At 36.9% G+C, this 23,010-nt stretch overlaps 1 protein-coding gene across 1 annotated transcript; it reads right to left on the bottom strand.

The window, feature by feature from the left end:
* Positions 1-810: 810 nt before the first annotated feature.
* Positions 811-22,240, bottom strand: LOC114535735. Its single transcript, XM_028557043.1, has 4 exons — positions 22,096-22,240; positions 8,831-9,820; positions 7,579-8,787; positions 811-1,139 (listed from the first exon to the last, which is right to left on the bottom strand). Exons 2-4 carry the CDS (start codon positions 9,810-9,812, stop codon positions 811-813), a joined length of 2,520 nt encoding a protein of 839 aa, XP_028412844.1. The 5' UTR covers positions 9,813-9,820; positions 22,096-22,240.
* Positions 22,241-23,010: the final 770 nt, after the last annotated feature.

The raw sequence follows: 23,010 nt of genomic DNA, 5'->3' as shown, positions 1-23,010 counted from the left end.
AAATATTTTGACTGTAGGACGGTATATAAAGTGCGTCGCTTAGCATTAGATTTTGTACATTACCCCTTACATCAAACAATTTAACCATTGCATTTCCCTTTCCTAAAACTACGTTAGCCTTGCTTCCGTCTGCAAGTTCTATAAAGTGGCTGTTTGGATCAAAGTTCTTGTCAAAGCTTACAAACCTAGACCTATCATTAATTATGTGGCTGGTCGCCCCAGTGTCCACGAGAAGCTTCAAATTCTTCGTACTCCTACCTTTACCATCTTTTAACGTAAATGCGAATGAATGTTCATCCAAATCTTGATTCTTCACTTCCCCGTTGATAAGCTTCGCTGCGTCCTTCTTTGCGGCTCTACAATCTCTTGTATTGTGGGTCTTGGTTCGACATTTGGCACACCATTTTTCGCTCTTTAGCCAACATTCAGAACTCTTATGGCCTTTCTTATCACATTTGAAGCATTTTCCGTCGAATTTCGTTTTGGCGGCAAACATCACGTTGTCTTTGCCTTCCGTACTATGGCAACTCTTCTCACTTTCTTCGTAGTTTCGCAGCGCTGTTTTAAATTCGCTGAACGTCATCTGTTTTCGCGTTGAATTATCACCGTAGAGAATGTTTTATAGTTCTTTGGAAGACCTTTTAAAACCATTGCAATTAGTAAACCGTCGCTTATTATTTCCTCCGCTGCTTTGAGTGCTGTCGCCACGGTTTCCGCGCGTATGATGTAGTCCGTTGTGGACTCGCTTTCTCCTTTTCTCAGCAAAGTCAGTTCAGTGTGCAAAGCTATAATTCTGGGTTTTCCTTTTCCTTAATAGTGTTCCCTCAGCACGGTTAAAGCCTTTCGACCATCATCTTTTGCCTCCCGTATCACTAGGGACAAGCTTCGGTCGTCTAAACACTGTACAAGTTCGGCGAAGGCATCGGCATTCTTCGACTCATCTAGCTCACGCTCATCGCTACTAGGCACAAAAATATTGTAAAGTTTTTGGATCCGCATAAACGATAAAAACTTTACCTCCCATAATTCGTACTTCGATTCGTTTCCATCGAAGACCAGAGTTCTCCTGGGCCCATAACCTGTTGAGGTTTGTACCGTTGCCATCGCTCTTTTATGAATATACGAAGCACAACATTCAACTTAGGAGTTTTACAAAGGAATATATTTTAATCATACAAATCACTCATATATATATACAGAATTATATCTATGCTAACTATTTGACATATTACATTTCATTACCATATAAGGTCTACAATTTTGATACATGCAACAACTATTTTTATGTTGGTATTTCTGGTAGTCAAAGATTACATTCTTTCATATATGACATTGTGGTTCAGTTATGTTAATTAATCTTATTTTGGATATTTAGAGCATATCTCAACAAAGACAAGAACTTTTTCTTGCATTGGGCATAACTGAAAAAGACACATAACCATTTCTATCAAATCCAAGGCAGCATGGAAACACTAAATGTGAGCTGGTGCAACTTTGTCGTTTTTACCAATAATGATTTACATGCTGACAGAATTCGTTTTGACAATGTTTTTATTCTCAATATTTGTTATAAGAATTTTGATTGATTAATCCTGAGCAGTTGATAGAGATATATAATATTGTACAAACTCTTTTTAGAGTAACTTATGTTAACGCAAAGCACAAGAAAGTAAATTACTTGGACTCTCAATATTAGAAGTCAAGGCTCAACTTTAACAGTCTATAAGATTGTTTTTCTTTAATAATCGGGGGCAAAAACAATGTTAAATAGAGGCAAACACCCCATATTTGGTCAAAGCTATCAGCCAGTGTCAATGGTATTACTTGGTGTAATATTCTATAGTTTTTGTGACTACCGCGTAGCCACTATGTCAGAGGCTTGCTTGATTGCTTGCTTTCTTGAATGCTTGTCTTGGACCATGACGTCACACTCAGCACTACGTCACACAACTGATGTACGTCACACTCGGCAGTTTTCGTCATTTATCGCCAACCTTTCCGGTGCAATCAAATATGCAATTCAAATGCAAATTATTTTAGTATCAACACAGCTTTTCTATACGTACGTTGTTTTGCTTACATTTTTGAGCTGTTTGAACTTTGCACGTCTTACTCAAATATAATAATCAATATTTAAACGACACATATGGTCTTCTAGTGTGAAAACAGCTACAGTATTTAGAGAACACCTGCAGACCGCCGACAGCAGGCGATTTGTTTGTCTATAGACGATTTGTTCGTCTTCTGATGTGAAAACGGCTAATCGCTCATATTTTATGAAATTTGGAGTTAATCAATACGGCGGATGCGTTGCAAAACCAAATGCAATTTCTATACTTTAATAGTAACATGTAATATTTGTAGATGTGAATGCTGTCGGCTGAAACTTTAGCATATAGCTCACATGCGCAATCAGTTTCTGTAAACATAAGTAGAGGCAGGAACGCAAAATAAAAGGCCGTGTCATTCTACCTAAAATTATGCTTCGGCCGAACAGGTCTGAACGAGATCCCAATTATTTTATACATCGTCACGCATCGTCATTCACTTCAGCATTAGCTTTACTGCCATCATTGAATATGATCAATGAATGTGGTAATTATTGGCATGGTGAGTAAAATAGCTTGCTTATTTAGGAAAGAATGAGACCCTTCATTAATCATCAGCAATGAACAGTGATAATAACATGCCGATCCTCACTGATCCATTGTATTCTTCTCTGACTGACAAAGGATTTTACACATGCACCAATGACCTCCGGTAATGACATGGCGCATTCTTTGGACTACAGGGTGTCTTAAAAAAAACGCAATCACTTAAATATGCAGAACATTAATACAGCTCTAAAGCGCAATAGATACGCACCTCTGGAAATTGAAAATGGCTCTTAATCCTTATTTAAAATGCTAAAAGTCATTTTAGCTGAACTATGGTGCAAACCCGAACAATATTAACATTCTTGCATATTTAAGTGTTCGCGTTTTTTTTGAGATACCCTGTACAGTAGTGTCAACCACGCGCTTTAGTATAAAAAGTCACACCCAGTTTACCGTGCTGATTCAGTTAATCAGTTTAATCCGACGATATTCATGGCTTCGCGGAGAAATAATCCGGCCGTTATTGGCTACATACACAACCTGTCACCTTTGAAAAAAGGTAAACTGAATGGTGCGACTTCGAACTCCAAATGCAAGACAAACGGGTACAACTATTAGCACTAGTTATTCTGCCAGCCAAATCCATGATACCACTCAGATGACAAAGATCTGCTGCGTACCTATTTTTTATCCGTGCAATTGCACGCTCAACATGCACCCTAACTGATGCAATTTTTCTAGTTGTGGCTTCGTCTTCGGCCGCAAGTTGAGGTTTCCCGTCTAGGAATGGTGGGATATTTAGGAGTACCGCAATTGGCATGTCAAAATCAATATCAAAACCTCTGTCTGCAATAAGTTTATCTCTTGGCTCTAGTAAATTTGGAATGCCACAGTCTCAGTGATTTTTTGTCGCTAGTTCTACCTGCGTATAAGCTCGAAACCAAACTGGGATACCCATTTCGTGAAATTCCAATCAAACCCTTGGCAGTGTTATAATTCTTATAGCTGGAAAATGTGATAGACTGGCTTCTGCATGATGATAGTGTTTCAATGAAAAACTCAGTACAATCAATAATATTCCTGGTGTTAAGACTTTCTTAAAGCATGAAGGCATGTAATCTTAAATGAATTTACGGCTAGGCCAAATTGGGAGGGTGCGAAAGCATTAATTGATGCATAAAGGCAATCCAGGTTGTAATAATGCGAGAAACACTGCTTGTCGAGATGTTAAATCTATGAGCGATATCTTGTAAAAGTAAGCCTAAACGTAATCTTGTCAGCACAAGGAAATAATCCCTTTTCTGGGGACATTGATCTTTGTTTACCACAATTTGTTTGCGATGCTGAAGTTATAGGAGCAGTGTTGGAACCATGATACACAAGGTGTTCACAGGCCGGAGAAAGGTACTCATAAAAAGCTTTAAAACTTGCTATGAATCTTTCTAATCGGAAAGCACTTAATTGTACTTTTTTGATATCTAGTTCTTCATGCTGTTTTTGTTGCTTCTTAAGGTGGCTCCCTACAGTTTTAGGAATATTGAAAACTAATGATTTAGATTGAAATTTTTGGCAGGAAATTTCTTCCTAAACGAGACGAAATTTTCCAGATATATTAACCAACATTCCAACAGTCGAAAATTGTCTTTAGGTATGACGTCTTTACCGTTGTTATGGTAACAATGGCGATTCAATATGGCCGTCATTTTACCTATTCACGCATTTTACTCGAAAACAAGTTCGGTTACCCCAATTTTCTTTCAAAAAATTGGGAAATTTGAGCAAGTGTAAAAAAATTCTATTGAGCCAAAAAATTTCTATAACGTAAAATCACGTTTTTTAATTTTTAATAATTTTGGCTCAATAGAATTTTTTTTAACTGCTTCGAGTTTTCTATTTTTTTGTAAGAAAACTTTTTATAAAATAAAAATTGGGGTAACCGAACTTGTTTTCGAGCAAAATGCGTGAAGAGATAAAATGTCGGCCATATTGAATCGCCATTGTTACCATAACAACGGTAATGACGTCATGCTTATGGGCAATTTCTGACGGTCGGCGTTAGATCATATCGAACTAACGTACATGACGTCATAAAATTTTCAATAACCCTAACCCTAACCGTAATTAAGGTAAAGCCAGAGATACTATTACATAAGTATATGATCACTCTTATACTGGGTATGAGGGTAACAGACATTTACACTTTCGTAATTATTTATTATTGTATAAATGTATCATCATTCATCGCCATTTTTATTTTATCATTTTTATTAACCAGCTCTAAAAAGACTTCATGTAAGACTTCTGTTATTATACTTCCGTTATTGCAAAATTTATGACGTCATGTACGTTAGTTTGATATGATCTAATGCCGACCATTTCTAACTGTTAGAATGTTGGTTAATATATCTGGGAAATTTCTTTTCCTTAGCAAGAAATGTCCTGCTAAAATTTGAAATCAAAACCACAAGTTTTCAATATTTTAAAAAATTGTAGGGAGCCACCTTAATTGTTTTTTTAGTATCCCCAAATCCCCAACCTCAACACCTGTAGAATTAATTAATCTCTCTAGTGACTGTATCATCTCTTATTTCTTTACTAGTTTAACTTGATGAACATTGTGAATAATTATTATTGTCAACTGTTACTCTGCATTGGGCCTTTTTCTTGGCATTGAACACACCGTATGGCTTGAACTGGGATCTCTTACACCATTTTTTTCAAAAGTGTTACCCCCTTTTTCTTTTAATAATTATCAGGATTTTTTGGAATCTAATGAAAAGACAGTTCAGGGTAAATTCGAGCACAAATGCGACAGAGGTTGTCAATATCACGAGGCCTCAAATACCATTTTAATGCGCGAACATGCAAAACAACTGTGAGATCGAATGCAAGGAACTATCCGAGCAGCATATCTTGAAAAAAAAAAATTCAGCCGATCGCATAATGAAAGGCCGACTCACCGCCTGCTTTTGTTGCGGAGATCTAAATGTCACCTAGTAAATTCTGCAAAGTATGTTTTTTAAGCATGTCACTCTCGGAGTAATTTCTCGGCTGCTAATAGATAGAAACTCCACAAAATCTCTCAGAATATAGAGAACAGTGCCCTTATTAATTTGCAGAGGAAAAAGAATCTCGATTGAAGCAATAAATAGTCTAAAAACTGCCATATATTCCTCCGAATAAAATCACCCCCTCCAGCGCCAGCCATTTCGTTCGAAAGCAACCTACAAACTCCTACCGTCATGCTTAGCGGCGCGAAATCTATAATGTAAGTTGTCCATTTACTGATTTTTGTAAGGCGTTTGATTTATTTATTTGACCACAATATAATCATCTAAGAACATATTAATCTAAATATTTACTCAGTGTTCATATGTTGGATTAAATCCTTTCTTATGAATAGAGAACAGTGTCCGAGGATTAATAATCTACGTCCTCACGCCTCATAGCGTTCCTCGAGAAAAAGCTTGGGCCCATACTCTTTGCTGTTTTGGTAAGTGGTAAACCCGCTGATGAGAAACTGACAAAGACAAATTAGGTTTCTGGATGACGCAACCGCTGTTAAAATCATTGGTCATTGTCCATCTAGCGTTCTGCCTCTAGTTGTGGATGAAATTAGTACGCATCAAACAACTAAATCAAAAAATAATAACTTAGTCATAAGCTGTTTATTGAAAATAATTATTATTTTTATTATTATTATTATTAATTTTACGCTAAGACGGCTGGAATAATTTTGTACATGTTATAACTGTTGCAACCCTTCGAGATTTGAACCAACATTTTGCACACATTTTGCGAGAATTAAAGAAAGTGCTTGAAACTAAACGCAGTTCAAGGAACGTTTAAAGCATATACATGACTTTGGAAAGAGATCGCTTTTTTACCAGTGGCGTAAATATTGAATACGGTCTTCACCTGATTTAGAGAATTATCACAAATTCTAATAAATTTTTATTATCACGCTAAACGTCATACAATAATTATTGAAAGAGATCTTTAATCATGGCGATAACCTTTACCAAATTAGCAATCTCAGGATGGTTCGGTCCTAAATGCTCGGATTGAATTGTCAGCGCCCGTTGCTAATAATCATAAGCTTGATCAAAAGCACACATGACCCAGGCTGGTGTATGACTTGGCCACGTCAGTATTGTTCGGTCCTAATTGCTCTAATTGGATTTTCAGCGCCCGTTTACAATAAACATGAGCCTGATCAAAATCACCTTTTGGGCTACACACATTACTCAGGGGCATGTATGAATTGGCAACGTCAGTATGATTCGGTCCTAATTTTTCCGAATAAATTTTTAGCGCCCGTTGACAATATTCATTTGCCTGATCAAGATCACCTTTTTTGAGATATATATTACTCAGGTTGTTGTTAAACTCGCAACGTTAGTATGATTCGGTCCTAATTGTTCCAATTGAATTTTTAGCGCCCGTTGATAATATTCATTAGCCTGATCAAGATCACCTTTTCTGCTACAAACATTGCCCAGGCTGGTGTATGAATTGGCCACGTCAGTATTGTTCGGTCCTAATTGCTCTAATTGGATTTTCAGCGCCCGTTCACAATAAACCTGAGCCTGATCACAATCACCTTTTCGGCTACACACATTACTCAGGAGCTTGTATGAAGTGGCAACGTCAGTATGATTCCGTCCTAATTGTTCCAATTGAATTTTTAGCGCCCGTTGATAATATTCATTTGCCTGATCAAGATCACCTTTTCTGCTACACACTTTGCCCAGGCTGTTGTATGAAGTGGCAACGTCAGTATGATTCCGTCCTAATTGTTCCAATTGAATTTTTAGCGCCCGTTGACAATATTCATTTGCCTGATCAAGATCACCTTTTTTGAGATATACATTACTCAGGTTGTTGTATAAACTCGCAACGTTAGTATGATTCGGTCCTAATTGTTCCAATTGAATTTTTAGCCCCCGTTGATAATATTCATTAGCCTGATCAAGATCACCTTTTCTGATACACACATTGCCCAGGCTGTTGTATGAAGTGGCAACGTCAGTATGATTCGGTCCTAATTGTTCCAATTGAATTTTTAGTGCCCGTTGACAGTATTCACTAGCCTGATCAAGATCACCTTTTCTGCTACACATATTACTCAGGTTGTTGTACAAACCCGCAACATCAGTATGGTTTGGTCCTAAATGCTCTAATTGAATTTTCAGTGCGCGTTGATAATAATCATTCGCATTATCAAAATCACCTTTATCGCTACACAACACACCAAGGTTATTGTATAAAGCTGCTATGTCTGTTTGATTCGGACCAAGGTGATTTAATTGAATTTTTAGTGCCAGTTGAAAAAATTCCATCGACAGTTCATACTGAGAAAAGCGATAAAGTGTGCTCCCCAAAGATAAATACATTTGAGAAATGTCAGCTTTTTCGAAACGTAAGCTTAATAAGTATAATGCTTGATCGGGAAAATGAATGTTGTCAATAATTTCTTTGTGAAATGCTTTCAAATGCGGAATAGATTTGATTTTATCTTCTCTTTCACTAAAGTAACTCATTATTTTGACAACCCTGTAAATGTGAGTTATATTTTCTTCCTCGCTTGTACTTTTGTTTTCCGTATTATCTTTTTTAGATTTATCGAAAAGACAAAAGGTTTTGACGGCTTCATGAACAACACGATGTAGGCGGACATCACCATTGCTACCATCCTGAACAAACAGCGAGGAGAGTTTTATTGCAGTAATGACGTCCTCCGCATCTACCTCCTGTTGCTCCTGAATATATTTTACAACAAGATCAAGTGGTAATGGTTCAAAAGATAACAAAGAGAAAAGGTTGAAAGCGTGTTCCAGGATTGTGTTATTTTCTGCACATTTTCTAACCGCTAGCAACACTGCCGTGCTCATTGTGGAGGAATATGCCGCTGAATTCATTTGCCGAAGACGTTCCTCGGTTAAACCCCTTTTACCCTTCTCAAGTTTTCGTAAATAATCTCGCCAAGAAAAATCTGGGCAACTATTGGTTACTTCTCTCATATACACGGCTGCCGCGGCCATTGCCAGTGGTTGACGATCCAACTTCTCCGCCATCTCATCTAGTAATGGGTCGTTGACCTCGGTACACGATAATAGAACAAGCAGCTGGCGACACTCTTGGTCATTCATACCATGAATAAGTGAGATATGCTTAGTTGAGGTACTGTCTTGTGGACAGCATTTGTGTTTGTGTTGTTAATATAACTTGGCCGTCCTTCCAAACTTCGTCTCCCTTCAAAGGCAGTAGTGGGGATATGAGTTCTAGATTTTCCACATAGTCAACGATGATCCACCACTTTTTCCAATTTTTTATTTTGCAAGATATTTGCGATCTTAAATCTTTTATTTTTTCTTCTTTAGGTTTAGATGAACTTGAAATACTTTGCAATGCGCTCTCGTTACAATTCAGCCGACGACAAAAATCTTTATATGAATAAAGAAGAGAATCTAAATCTTTTCCGTTCAATGTCATTACAAACATTGCTTTGTCTTTCGCATTAACATCTTTGCAAATATCTTCACAAACTTGTCTGGCGAGTTGAGATTTTCCACTGCCTGGATTCCCAGAGATGTACAAATATGTAAGTTTGCCATCGTTATGACTGCGCAACTTTTCAAGGTCTTGTCTTATCTCGTGTATCTTGTCAGAACGGTAAACGACTTCATGGGCTGGTTCAGGGGGAAGAATTATAAATGACGCAAACAGGTTTTTTATTCGAACGACCTCGTTGATTGACAGACCCAATGCACCCAATGCATTCTCAACTTTTGTAGTCATGGTTTGAAAGTCTTTATCAGTTAGCGCTTTGTCAGGTATATTATGAGTTATTTCATTTCGCAGTTTTCGAAGAATATCGATTTCAGTCTTTTCTGTTGTACTAAGACTACAACCGATTGACTTGGAATAAAGAATTGCATCAAAAAGTACGGTACAATCCCACTCATTTGTATTTCCATTTTGAAATTTGGACTGAAGCATGGTCTTATTTAGCCTTCTTCGTTTTTTCTCGAGATTAAACAACTGACTACCACTGACGTTTGTGTCATCCCATGCTTCGAGAGAAGCCTGGTAACGTTTGTTCCATTCATGAATAAATAAATTCCTCAACTCCTTTCTTACAGCATCAGTGAGAATATATTCCGCTCGAATGTAGTTTTGACTTTCCTCGCTTTCCCACGGTAGACCAGACATTGCTGATCCTAGAAATTAATTTAAACGTTTTAAAGAGCGAATTTGAGAAGTCTTTATGAAAATGTAGCCTTGTTTAAAAAAACGCATACAGAAACAAAAAAAAATTCGAATTTCCAACTAAATAGGACTCAGGTAGTCCACTCTTCATTACTCTTTATTGAGAGAGTTTTGCCATATTTGCTATAACAATATAGATGGATTCTACTGCGAATTATTACCCGCGCGAAATCAAGTACCGAGTGAAAACTTGGAATAGACGATTCCCTAGCTTATTAAATATTCGAAGCGCTTTGCATTATAGTTATCGCGGTATCATAAATATTCAAGATGACGGCTTTGAAAGAAATTAATCAAAATATTGTCAATATTTACATCTAGTTGTGTAGCGTTAACTTGAGTTTAATAAACCAGACTTATTTTTCGACGACAGTTACCTTATCGTTATCGATATAAATATGGTTTTGTTCCTACCAATAATGTCGTGCTCTGACTGGGAGACCTTTCCCAAACCGGGCCAGGTGTGTGGTGGCTAACTCTGGCCTGCCCTTCGTGCTGGCATTAACCTCTCTGTCTTTTTATCCCTGAGACGTTCCTGACTATCATCATCATATATACTTGTCATCAGCATGATGAGCTGACCGCAGTATGTAAGGGACTCCAAATACCAAGCATAAACTTAGAAGTTCTTGGATGCCTTAAAGCAGATAATCTTTTCTATATGCCTGACTTATTTGAGACATGTGGGAATCACATCATCGAGGTAATTGCTCATCGGCATTGCGCAAAAGTTGAAGTCGAGGCATATGGAGCGTGCATTGTTAGAATATGAACGATAAAAACATAAAAAACGGCTCTTTTAAGAGCCATCAAATCCATAAAAGATGTGAATGAAATATCGAGATAAACATATAAAATCACCCAATCATAGCAAACAACACTACATTTACAATCGCTAACACCGATTCGCCCAAAGTACCTTTTACAAACACGATATTATGAAATGTGAAACTAACGTGTACATTTGGTGTGACGTCATTGTACGCTAATATACACCACACATGTTCACGTGAAACTATTGTGTATTCCCACATGATGTTCGCGTGGCAACCTACTGTGACGTCAATGGCGGCATCCCTTTCATCCGTATATGGGGGGGGGGGATAATCTACCGCCAAAGCCACATTCAAAACAGCTAATCTTGTATTTTAATCATTTGGATTACCTTTCGATGCAATTACATACTATATATACATAATTCAAAATTCCTGTTCCGTAGATTAGCATATTCCTGCAGTAAAGCTAATTTGCATAATAACGGTGCTTATGCGAAATATCAAATGCGAAATATCAATTTCGTAGAAAGGGCCGAAAGAGTCAATTAATTAATCCGTAGCCTTTTCCCTGTAGGAACACTGGGGCTGGTTGCACGAAGGCTGGATAGCGCTACCCACAGAATTGTGATTTTTTCAACCGTTCTAAAAATGCTTGAAAAGCAATAAAATTTCATCTTTGGGACGAAAAATTATTAAAGAGAATCCTCAATTTAAGAATGCTAACATTTTATCAAAATTATATGCAACAACAGGAGATTTTAAAAGCATGTGAAAAAGCCACTATCCGGTGGATAGCGTTATCCAACTTTCGTACAACCGGGCCCTGTTCACTGATTATTTTGTCCGTATGAAGATATTATGCAATCATATTTGAGCACAGAAAGTTGTTTTGGATAAAAAAAATTCTCGTTTCGTAGCACTAATTTAGCTATTGTTTAGGCCCCAGATACATATCATTAATTGTCATTAAAACTGTCATTACGATTTATACTAACAAATGCTTTTAAGTTTTTGTATTTAAGAAATAAAAAACATTTTCCGTGTTTCTTTACAGTTGTAGAAACACACCTGGGAGTTTGGGAGAGCGACAAATAATCGATGGAAAAAACCCCAGGAAAATTTTCTTTCTATTTCTTTTAAAATATAACTGAATAAAAAGATTTTGTACATATATCATAATTCGATTTAATTACAAATTCACATTACATCTCTTCGCCTGTTAATTTCGCCGTGAAAATTTAGTCCCGTGTTTCTATAAGTTATATAAACAAGCTTCTCGACAAATCAGCATGCGCGTACTCTAAATTTTATGTAATAAAATTAATTTGGTCCGTAAAAGAACGACTTGTGCTTTAGACTAATTTCTTACCTCAGCGATAAAAAGGAAATTTTCTCAAGGAGCTTAATAAAATTAGTAAAACTGACAAGTTTGGCTGAGAATTGTTGTAAACTACGAAAAATATAACCATGCACTTATTTAAATATGCTCTTTCCAATTATGATTATTTTTTCTTCTTGTTAGTTCGATCAAAAATTAGTCCATTTGAAATTATTGAGAGCCTATAAATATAGATATGAGATATGTCCCTCTCTGATATAGCATTCGTCGTTATATATTCGCTATATTGTTAGTGAAAGTCTAGTATAGCTCCAATATCGCCCCAGTGACATCTACATTTTTATCCATTTATACTTAATCAATTATCATAGTATTAGCCTATAAAGCCATAGTTTTATTATTATATTTTTTATTATATGCTAACAATAACAGGAGCGAATTTAGGTGCGAATCTATCTACTTCATGTAATTAAAAATCAATATTGTTATTCGTGGTTACTTATACGGTGATGCCAACCACGAGATAATTCTTTACAACAGCCTGCGAAAATTAATCCTGTGATTACGTGTTACATATCGACGTGTTTCATGTTACACACTGTTTGAAAGAGCATATTATTTCCAAGTAAATACGGAGATTTGAAGAAATTCTATAAAATAGGGGCGGAGAAAATTGCTATATATGAAGACATGCCTGGGCATTATTAATAAATTAAGAAACGCGAAAAGACTACTCGTTAAACAATCGCAATTTTCTCAGCCTCCATTCCACACTTCACCATACTTTCGTAAATAGTACAGAATGACACACTTATTCAAGAGTTTTGTTATGTTCAAGTGATTCCTCTTTCGAAGTGTATGAAATTCTGTCTCAAACTCAAACTCAAACTCACCAAAGTGTGAAGTACGCACGACATTCGACACGTTTGATTTTAAGACGGAATTTTATAGTTGTTTGGCGTAACCATTGAACTCAAAAGAACTGGAAGGCTACCTCCTGATTAAAATAGCCAAAATTATTGAAGCCAAATTTTACCTCCAGACACGCGTGTTTTACCTCCAGACACGCGTGTACATGTTGCGAGACATTCTCGCGAGGGCCTTTTCAGGAGTGAACATAAGGAAAACATGAACTGTTTAGCGGCGAAGTTACATTCGTTCGGATTTATCGTTTATTTTAACGATTTAGACTGTAATTTTGTAATCAATGCTGATTAAAGCATACCTCGAACCGCGGCGTGGTGAAATTATAAGGAAAATGTAAACAGTTTGTTCGAAAACGATCACTACTTCAAAAAGATTTGCAGGCAACAAAACAAAAAATATTTGTTGTTATGTGCTCATAAAACATATAAAAAAGAAAATTTAGCTGTAGTTTGTTGTTAAATAAATATTGTTAGAATGTTTTTTCGTAAGTTTCAGAGGGAATAAATTGATAAACAATGAAATTAAATAAGTGAATTCACACAAACACTTTTGTCCCGGCTTCACTCCTCGTTCAACGTTTTTCATAAGAAAGGGCAGTTTAATTGCGAGTTTGATAGAGATAAATTTAGTATACTTTACACTAAATTCCATAAAATAGCGGGCGAGAAAATTGTGATTCTTTTGGAATTACTGTCGCCCGGCTTTGTTGCGCGCTAATAGGTATTATTATATACACAAGCGCCAGATATGAGGTATTCTGCAATTTCATTGGCTGGCTAGTAGACAGATATTAGCTCATATCTGTCTAGTAGAGAAAGTAAACAAAATGGCTGAAAGATTTGGGAAGTTGAGTGAAATAGAAATCCAAGGTTTAGTTGATAATAGCAGGGGCGGATCCAGACAGATGCGAGTGATGCGAATGCATCAGTCAAAATTTCACGAGCATAATAATTGAACACTAAATATGGAAAATTGCAATAAATACGGAATTTTCTAAAAATCTCTGATAAAGTATAATATTTACTTTCTTTTCGGGTTACACTCTGCTAAAATTCGTAAAAAACAAAAAATGATTGTTAATAAATCCAAACAAGGCAAAGCGAGACGATGTTTGAAATTTTAAATGAAAATTTCGTCTTTCTCTCGTTGTACGTTTGGTTGTCGCGACATTATATCCCCAAATATGTCGATTATGCACCCACTCTGACTCTTATGCATTATCATATTACGGTCAGTGGACGCGTTTACGTAACATTGGGAAAAGAGTGCATCACTACGTAATGTTGGGGGAGAAATGCGCATCAGTGGCGCAACAGTCCCGAGTCTCTTTGGCCGAGTTTCCCCAACGCAACGTCATAAAAACTATAGTTTTCGTGCATACGCAACGTTGGGAAATGGATGCTGACTGATGCGTTTAGCCCGCGATCCAAAATATCGCGTTTGACTGATGCGCAAATCCATAATGCGTGGACAATCGCGATACTCTGCATGCGACATTGTACGCACGTTACTTGAGTCATCATGGCGGAAAGTATGCAAATAAAATACGATCTTTGTTCGTTGTTTCGAGATAATAAACGGATAAACCTGGCGAAATCGAAGCAGTAAGAAGGAAATGTGGGATGAAAGCTTCTACGTTAATTTTACAAGCGAAAAAATGGGATCCATTTCGAAGTGGAACACATGTAAGGGATCTTTATGCCGAGCTACTTGTTCCCAGACATATTACAAATGTGTGGCAGAGTGGCGAACTGCGAGCACTGAAGTAAGTTTTGGCCGTTGGGTGTTAACTTTGTCATTATTTCATTCATACTCGCAAATAATAGCATTCTGTGAAATGCTGAAATTTGCATAAATTTACATATTACAAAATACTAAAATAGGGCATACCGTAATTATTCGAATAAACGCCGCGGCGTTTATTAAATTTTTAGCAAATAAGATGCGGCGTTTATTCGAGGGCGGCGTTTATTCAAGGGAGGCGTTTATTGCAAACTCGTAACAACTCTGAATTTATTGTGTAATTTAAACGCCAATTCAACCAATACAATCAGTCCCCAAAAAAACTACGTATAAAAGTTATGTGTCTTTTCTATTTATATCATTATATATGAAAATTGAACCGTGGTTATAAATAAATACTTCGAATAAACGCCGCAATGACGAAAAGGTTGCGGCGTTTATTTGAGGGCGGCGTTTAATGATATTTTTGCTTGTATCTGCGGCGTTAATTCGAGGGCGGCGTTTATTCGAGGGAGGCGTTTATTCGAGTAATTACGGTATGCTTGAGCGCCCTGGCTTGAGCCTAATAACCTAATACTACATATTGCTGCTATTACATGAAGTACATTAAAAATTACTAGAGTGAAATTTTTCATGCAACCCTTAAAAGTTCCCACTTCCTAATAGGTAATTTGAGGTAGATGCACAATCAGCATTCAGCACAGTCCCTGTTGCCCCTGAATTTTTTATGACATTTTTTCATATTTTTGTTGCCCAATTAGCCCATCAGGGACTCTGTTACCCTGTAACCCTGTAGTTTAAGGGGATTTAAGGGGGTTTACCCTCTGTTACCCTGTAGTTTAAGGGGAAGATCCAGATAGGCCAATGTCATAACTGGATGTTTGAAAACTGACTTTACTATTTCAATGATTATTAAAATTTTCCTAGAACTAGAGGTGATGGTAATTGCCTTTACAGAGCCTGCTCAAAACTGCTCTGTGGAAAAGAGGACCTCTGGTGCTTATTGCGAGACTTGACCAGCATAGAGCTATTCACCAATCAACAGTTTTATGCATTCCATCCTTATGTTAAAGAGAAGTCTCATATCTTTCATACTGAGAATTCTGCTTTTTCTGCAACTGCTTCTGATGGTGCTTTGGCTGATGGTTATGACAGAATGGATCCTTCTACTAGAGCTGTAGTTGTTACTCGAGAGGCATTAAGGAATGCAGTGAATGGTACCTTTTCTTCTCTTCTCTGTATGTTTGCTTTGGCAACTGTGACTGGAATGGACATCACCACTGTTTACCCAGAGAATATTGGCAAAGAGACTAAGTATTCTAAGTTTTTGAATGGCAAAATCTCTCCAAGAGCAGTAAATGCATTATTTAAAGGAAAATCTGTTGAAGATGTCCAACTCATCTTTTTGTGGTCAACTGATGGTATTACGACTCTTCCTGGTTTGGATACAACCTTTCAACCAAACCATTTTGTTCCACTTATTCAATTTCAACCCAGAGGAAGTAATGCTAAAACTGAGGTCTCACAACAGAACAAAGTTTCCAAGGGGCAACCTAAAATTACTGATCTTCTAAAAAAATCAGGGAAAGGAGATACAGTCTCTCAAGGTATGCCTTTGACAAATCTAAGAAACTCCTACATGCCTTCCTATCATCAATGTCTCCCACTCTCCTTAGACTGATTCAGTGACATTATGATAAATTTTAAATGGGCTGCATTATTTGACAGGGGCTGAGAAAGTGGTAGTCAAAAAAGATGGATTAGTGGATACAGGTTAGGATTATTTCACATTGTATACAAGTACACAACACAGACATGTAGTGTATTGTATCAAGGCTTAGTGGGTTATGGTAAGTATGTACACTACCTAATGTATTTAAAATTTTAAATATGTGTAGATACTGGAATGAATCGGAAAATATTTGGTCTGGACAAATTTTCAACAGCAGGAAAATTGAATTCAAATTTCCAAAAGCAGCAGGAAAACCAAAAAGTGGTATGTATTTTCCTGTACAGCTAGTAATAATATAGATTACAGTAATGAACAAATCCATTATAGGTAAAGGTGTGATATGATAAACTGCCCTTCCCTAGCCATATTGTGCAATGTGCTATGTGAAATATAACAGGTTTTACCATTTCATTATCATTTATTAATACTTGAAAGAAGGACTGAGTTTGGTCATATCTTGGTCATTTTAGGGCCGGTTAAGCGTTTGCATGATCTTGGTGAACAGGCATTTTGCAAAAAATTAAAAGCTGATAACTCTGGTGATGTTGATCCTTTAGACATTGGCAACTTTGTTGGGACTGCCAATGAGATTGATGATGATACTAAATTTAATATAATAAAGAATCATTGGCGTCCACCTTCTTCATATATTTTCCCTTTTCGTGAGTTTGGTTCTAACCACATGAAGCCAAATCGCCGCAAGTTTTCTTTTCAGTGGTTCAGTCGCTGGTCGTGGTTGTGCTATTCTAGGCTTTATGACGGTGCATTTTGCCTATGTTGTGTGCTTTTTGGTAAAGAAGTAGGTCATAATGGCTCGAAGCTTACCAATCTTTTTAAGGAGCCATTAACTAACTGGCAAAGTGCTGCAAAAAGACTTGACGACCACGACAAACATTCTATATTTCATTGCGATTCCATGCTAAGGTTGACACACTTCAACAGCGTAATGTCGGGGGAAATGAAAGGAATAGATGAGCAGGCTGACAACTTGAGAAGTGAGCGAATTGCTTATAATAGAAAGATACTATGTGCAATGGTTGAGACAGTTGTTCTGGCTGGCTGACAAAATATTGCTTTGAGAGGACATCGAGATGACTCGCAGCATTACTCTTCCACCAATCCGGGCAATTTTCAGGCGTTTTTAAATTACAGAGTTAGTGGTGGTGATAAGGTTCTTGCCGATCATTTTAAGAATGCAAAGAAGAATGCCACGTACCGCTCCAAGACTATACAAAATAAGCTGGTCAAGATCTCTGGTAAACAAATCGAAAGCCAAATTATTTCGGAGATAAACAACAGCAATTCTCCATTTTACTCGGTTCTCGCAGATGAGGCAGCTGATTGTGGTAACAAGGAACAAATGCCAATCGTTTTGCGGTATGTTGATGGTGATAAAGAAATCAACGAAAGATTCATTAGGTTTGTCGACTGCCAAGAAGGTATGACTGGTCTCGCATTGGCGAATAATGTTGAAGGTACACTTGAAGATGTCGGGCTTCCCCTTCAAAATTGTCGAGGCCAGGGATATGACGGTGCTAGTGCTATGTCCAGCCAGGTAAAAGGTGTTTCTGGGAGAATATTAGAGAAAAACCCGAAGGCGTTGTATGTTCATTGCTCCAGTCATCGTTTAAACCTTATTGTTGCCAAAGCGTGTTCAATTCTCCCAGTGAAAAATATGTTGAGTCAGGCACAAAAGATCGCTAGCTTTTTTAGCAGTTCCCCTATCCGCTCGCAGTATCTAAGTAAAAAGATGAAAGAGTTTGGTTTAACCCGTAACAAGCTCGCAAAGCCTTCCACGACACGATGGGTAGAACGAATAACTTCCCTCGATGGTTTTCTGGATGCATTCGAAGTTATCTACGAAACACTTAATTTTATGCAGTTTGGAGGATCGCAGGAAGAGCCATTTCCCAGATCAGCTAGTGACGCCCAGTCTCATTTTCGTAACGTGGAGAAATTTGAATTTATGGCTGCTCTCGTTATCACCCAACATGTTCTGGATCATACTTTGTCATTGACGGTCCAATTACAAAAGAAAAAAATCGATATTGCGGAATCAATAAAACAGATTAATCTTTTAAAGGATGAAATGGCAAAACTACGTGCCTCTGTAGATTCATTCCACAATGAATATTACGACAAGCTGTTAGAATTAGCTAATAACCTCGACGTGGCTGAGTGTTTTCCCCGGGTATGTAAAGCTCAAACGAAACGTGATAATCATCCTACCAGTACAGCACGTGATTACTACAGATTAACAGTAACCATTCCACTTATTGATCACGTCATCGCGGAGATTGATTATCGGTTTCCTTCAGAAATGTGCAAACTCTACAATGGTTTTTATATACTTCCTCGCAATTTTCTTCATTGTAAGGGAATAAATTGGAAGACCGAGTTCATGAAATTTGTGTCCACTTATCGCGATGATATGCCTAACTTTAGGGCGATCCATGCAGAGTTAGAGTTGTGGGAAACCAGTTGGAAGAAAGGGCACGAAAAAGTGGAATACGATAACATTGCCGATACTTTAAGAAACTGCAATGAACTTGCATTTCCAAACATTTTTGTTTCCCTTAAAATATTAGCAGTTATACCTGTCACCACCTGTGAATGTGAGCGTTCCGTCTCGGCTTTGCGTCGCATGAAGACATGGTTAAGGAGCACAATGACGAATGAGAGATTGAATGGGTTAGCCTTGATGCATATAAATGATGACCTCGGTGTCAACGTTGACCAAGTGATCAATTCTTTTGCAAGACAAAATCCTACCCGAATGCAGTTTTTGGACATATTTGATGATAATGAAGAGAAGCATACCTAAAGTTAAACACTGCATTGAATATGTACACTTTATCCTGCTGCTGTTGGGGAACATCGCCAAATCTTAAAACTTAACTTTATAAAATCAACCTAAATTGGAACATTTTCAAGTGAACTGCATTGAATATCTAAACTTTATCCTGCTGCTGTTGGAGAACATCGCCTAATCTTAAAACTTAACTTTATAAAATCAACCTAAATTGGAACATTTTCAAGTGAACTGCATTGAATATCTATACTTTATCCTGCTGCTGTTGGAGAACATCGCCAAATCGTAAAACTTAACTTTATAAAATCAACTTAAATTGGAACATTTTCAAGTGAACTGCATTGAATATCTACACTTTATCCTGCTGCTGTTGGGGAACATCGCCAAATCTTAAAACTTAACTTTATAAAATCAACCTAAATTGGAACATTTTCAAGTGAACTGCATTGAATATCTATATTTTATCCTGCTGCTGTTGGAGAACATCGCCTAATCTTAAAACTTAACTTTATAAAATCAACCTAAATTGGAACATTTTCAAGTGAACTGCATTGAATATCTACACTTTATCCTGCTGCTGTTGGGGAACATCGCCAAATCTTAAAACTTAACTTTATAAAATCAAACTAAATTGGAACATTTTCAAGTGAACTGCATTGAATATCTATACTTTATCCTGCTGCTGTTGGAGAACATCGCCAAATCTTAAAACTTAACTTTATAAAATCAACCTAAATTGGAACATTTTCAAGTGAACTGCATTAAATATCTATACTTTATCCTGATGCTGTTGGAGAACATCGCCAAATCTTAAAACTTAACTTTATAAAATCAACCTAAATTGGAACATTTTCAATGGAACTGCATTGAATATCTACACTTTATCCTGCTGCTGTTGGAGAACATCGCCTAATCTTAAAACTTAACTTTATAAAATCAACCTAAATTGGAACATTTTGAAGTGAACTGCATTGAATATCTATACTTTATCCTGCTGCTGTTGGGGAACATCGCCAAATCTTGAAACTTAACTTTATAAAATCAACCTAAATTGGAACATTTTCAATTGAACTGCATTGAATATCTATACTTTATCCTGCTGCTGTTGGAGTCTTGGAGAACATCGCCTGATCTTGAAACTTAAATTGGAACATTTTCCAGTGCCTGCATTGAATTTATTGATTCCGTTGTTATACCACATGATGTCCTGCCACTAATGCCAATTCGCCCAACATGGCAGTGGGGGTATGGTCAGGTTTTCACTGCTTTTAATATGTGCAGTAAAAATTTGGTTATGCCTCTTCTTCCATTACGATTCTACAATTCGCGGAATAAACGGCAGAAGTTGGTGTATATAGGTACTGTATGTACTCTGACTGTTTATTTGTGTTGTTGTGGAGAAGAGGTAAGCTCAATTACATTTCGTTTGTAATTAGACAAAACATAAATGTTATGTTTTGTTTTGTGATCATACCAGTGAAATATTCTAGTTTATGTTGGTAATAAACTAAAATATTTCATAATATTTTTTTCAAAAGTCGGTCATTTTTTCGATATACAATTTGCATTAAAACTTCGCTCAGAACGCTGGAAATCGCATTTCCGAGGATCTAATTTCAAAATTTTCCGGGGGGGAGTGCCCCCGGACCCCCCTAACGGCTGCATTCTTACGTTTTTGCATCAGTCACCTAATATGCTGGATCCGCCCCTGGATAATAGCACACCAAAATGAACCGAAAGGGCGGCAAAGTTTGTGTACAGCTCATATACGACTCGAGTTCGCAGAATAACTGTTACTTATTAATTAGTTTATAAAAGACGCGCGTGCAAATATGTTTGATTTCAAGACGGAATTTTATATATATTTCTACGGCCGAACCACTTCCATGTTACATGCTGTTTGAAAGCGCGCATTACTCTCCAGTAAATACAGAAGTTCAAAGGATTTCTATCATTCTATGGAATCGGGGTTGAGAAAATTAGGAAATTGTTCTTTGCAGCGCGAATTACAAAATTGGCGATAAATGTTGGTAATATATATAATTTTTTTTTTTTGGGACATTTTACGTTGATTCTGTCGGTTTTGTTACAACGTATAAACCTTTTTATAGATGTTTGGAAAGGGTTTTAAACAATATTTGAATTTCGAACGTTTGAATGATAAAAATTAGTCATATGGTGTTTTTGAATATCGTGTTGATTGTCGTGTTGAATGCGTGTTGAATGCGTGTTCAATGTGGTGTTGAATGTGGTGCGCACTTCACAGTGGTATGTGACTCGAAACCAAAACAATCAACACAATACATATGAACCTCGATTTTATTTCATGTTCAACCAGGATGGAATTGTTCTATTAACCAAAGTGTTCCTTGCAATGGTCTCAAGATATCATTTTGATTTTTTAATGATTATAAATAACTTATAAATACGCAGACTCGCTCTTTGCTGTTTTGTCTGATAATTTCAAACTGAAACGAATATCGCAGACGGATTTCCCCTTTGTTATTTGTAGAAATTTTGGTAGGCTGACGACTATACAGAAGATGTTGAGTATGATTTCAAGCGTAATATTACGTTTGATGCCTTTACATTTTGAGGCCATATATGCGAGAGCTGTCTTTAAATTCTAATCAAATGGTCGACAAACAGTCAAACTCTATCGCACTATGCTTAACACAACTCCCTCAATTTTGATAAATTTATGGACAGTTTGCCGCCAGGAGGGAGAGAACTCTGTCGGATTATAGAAATTATTTCCCATCAAATAAGTCGTAAAATATATGTATATATATACGATCATTAGGTAAAAGTAAAACGGCAAGATTAACACATTGCGTGGCGACTATATAATTAAAACTCATGACCAAAACAATGAACACAATATATCAAATACGAACCTCGAGTCTATTTCATCATAGAAACGATGGAATTGTTCTGTTACCCAAAGTATTTCTATTAACGACACAGTTTTGAATGATTACTCAGAAATCAAGAGCCGATTAGCCAGTCTTCACCGTCTAGTCATTTCAAGACGAAATTAATTCGCATAAGGATTTATCCTTTGATATTTGATATCCTATTTTCAAGTATATTGTAACATTTTAGTGATTTTACGTCAGATTAAACAATCATCATCATCATCTAGGGCCTAGGCCTATTGCGCCAATGAGGCGCACAGGGCCAGTGGAGATTAAACAACGACAGGGTAATATCCTGCAGGATGCTGGATTTCTAAATCGTTATATCGTTTTAGTTCTAGCTTTGGTTCTAGTCATTCAGATAAACGATTTATTGATGTCTTACCATAAGAATTGAAGCCGAATGCACCTCGGTAATTTCATTATTGCATTATTGCAATAGTCTTAAAGGGGGGGGGGGGGTGTTCAACAGGTAAATTAAGCTAGCGCACAACGTTATCTCAACGTTATCTAAAGGTTGTATTTAGGTTAAGTCATGACTGGACTTTATTTAAAGATCATAGGTTTCATTATTAGCAACGACCTGAAGTGGAATTGCCACGTAGAATACATTGTTAAAAAAGCTAGTAGGAAGTTGTATTCTTTAAGAATTTGCGAAGAGCTGGGGTCTGACGAGGCAGTCTTGTATGAAAGCATAATTTTTAAAAAGTCTGTCTATGAGAAGGATATTAAAACAATAATAAGCGTAAAAGAGCACAACTGCCCAATGGAGTGTATAACCTACCCCAGATTTTGCTAAAGTAATGCAACGAACTGAAATCAAGAAATTAGCAAGTAGTTTGAAGTCTCGTCGGGTGGAAAGCTATTTAGGACGGTTGCTAGAGTCAAATGATT

This window comes from Dendronephthya gigantea, unplaced genomic scaffold (genome assembly GCF_004324835.1).
Source record: "Dendronephthya gigantea isolate DGI-Jeju-01 unplaced genomic scaffold, DenGig_1.0 000123F, whole genome shotgun sequence".
Taxonomy (NCBI): domain Eukaryota; kingdom Metazoa; phylum Cnidaria; class Anthozoa; order Malacalcyonacea; family Nephtheidae; genus Dendronephthya; species Dendronephthya gigantea.
The sequence above is the reverse complement of the archived record's forward strand: the minus strand, read 5'-3'. Positions and strand labels throughout refer to the sequence as shown.

Bases quoted from the DNA above. Each gene is read 5' to 3' on its own strand.
- LOC114535735 (XM_028557043.1), bottom strand. From the start codon at position 9,812: ATGTCTGGTCTACCGTGGGAAAGCGAGGAAAGTCAAAACTACATTCGA. The intron at 8,788-8,830 runs GCCAAGTTATAT...GCTGTCCACAAG, and splicing joins AGACGAAGTTTGGAAGGACG to ACAGTACCTCAACTAAGCAT. The intron at 1,140-7,578 runs GTGATCTTGATC...AAAACTCCTAAG, and splicing joins CAATGTGTGTATCAGAAAAG to TTGAATGTTGTGCTTCGTAT.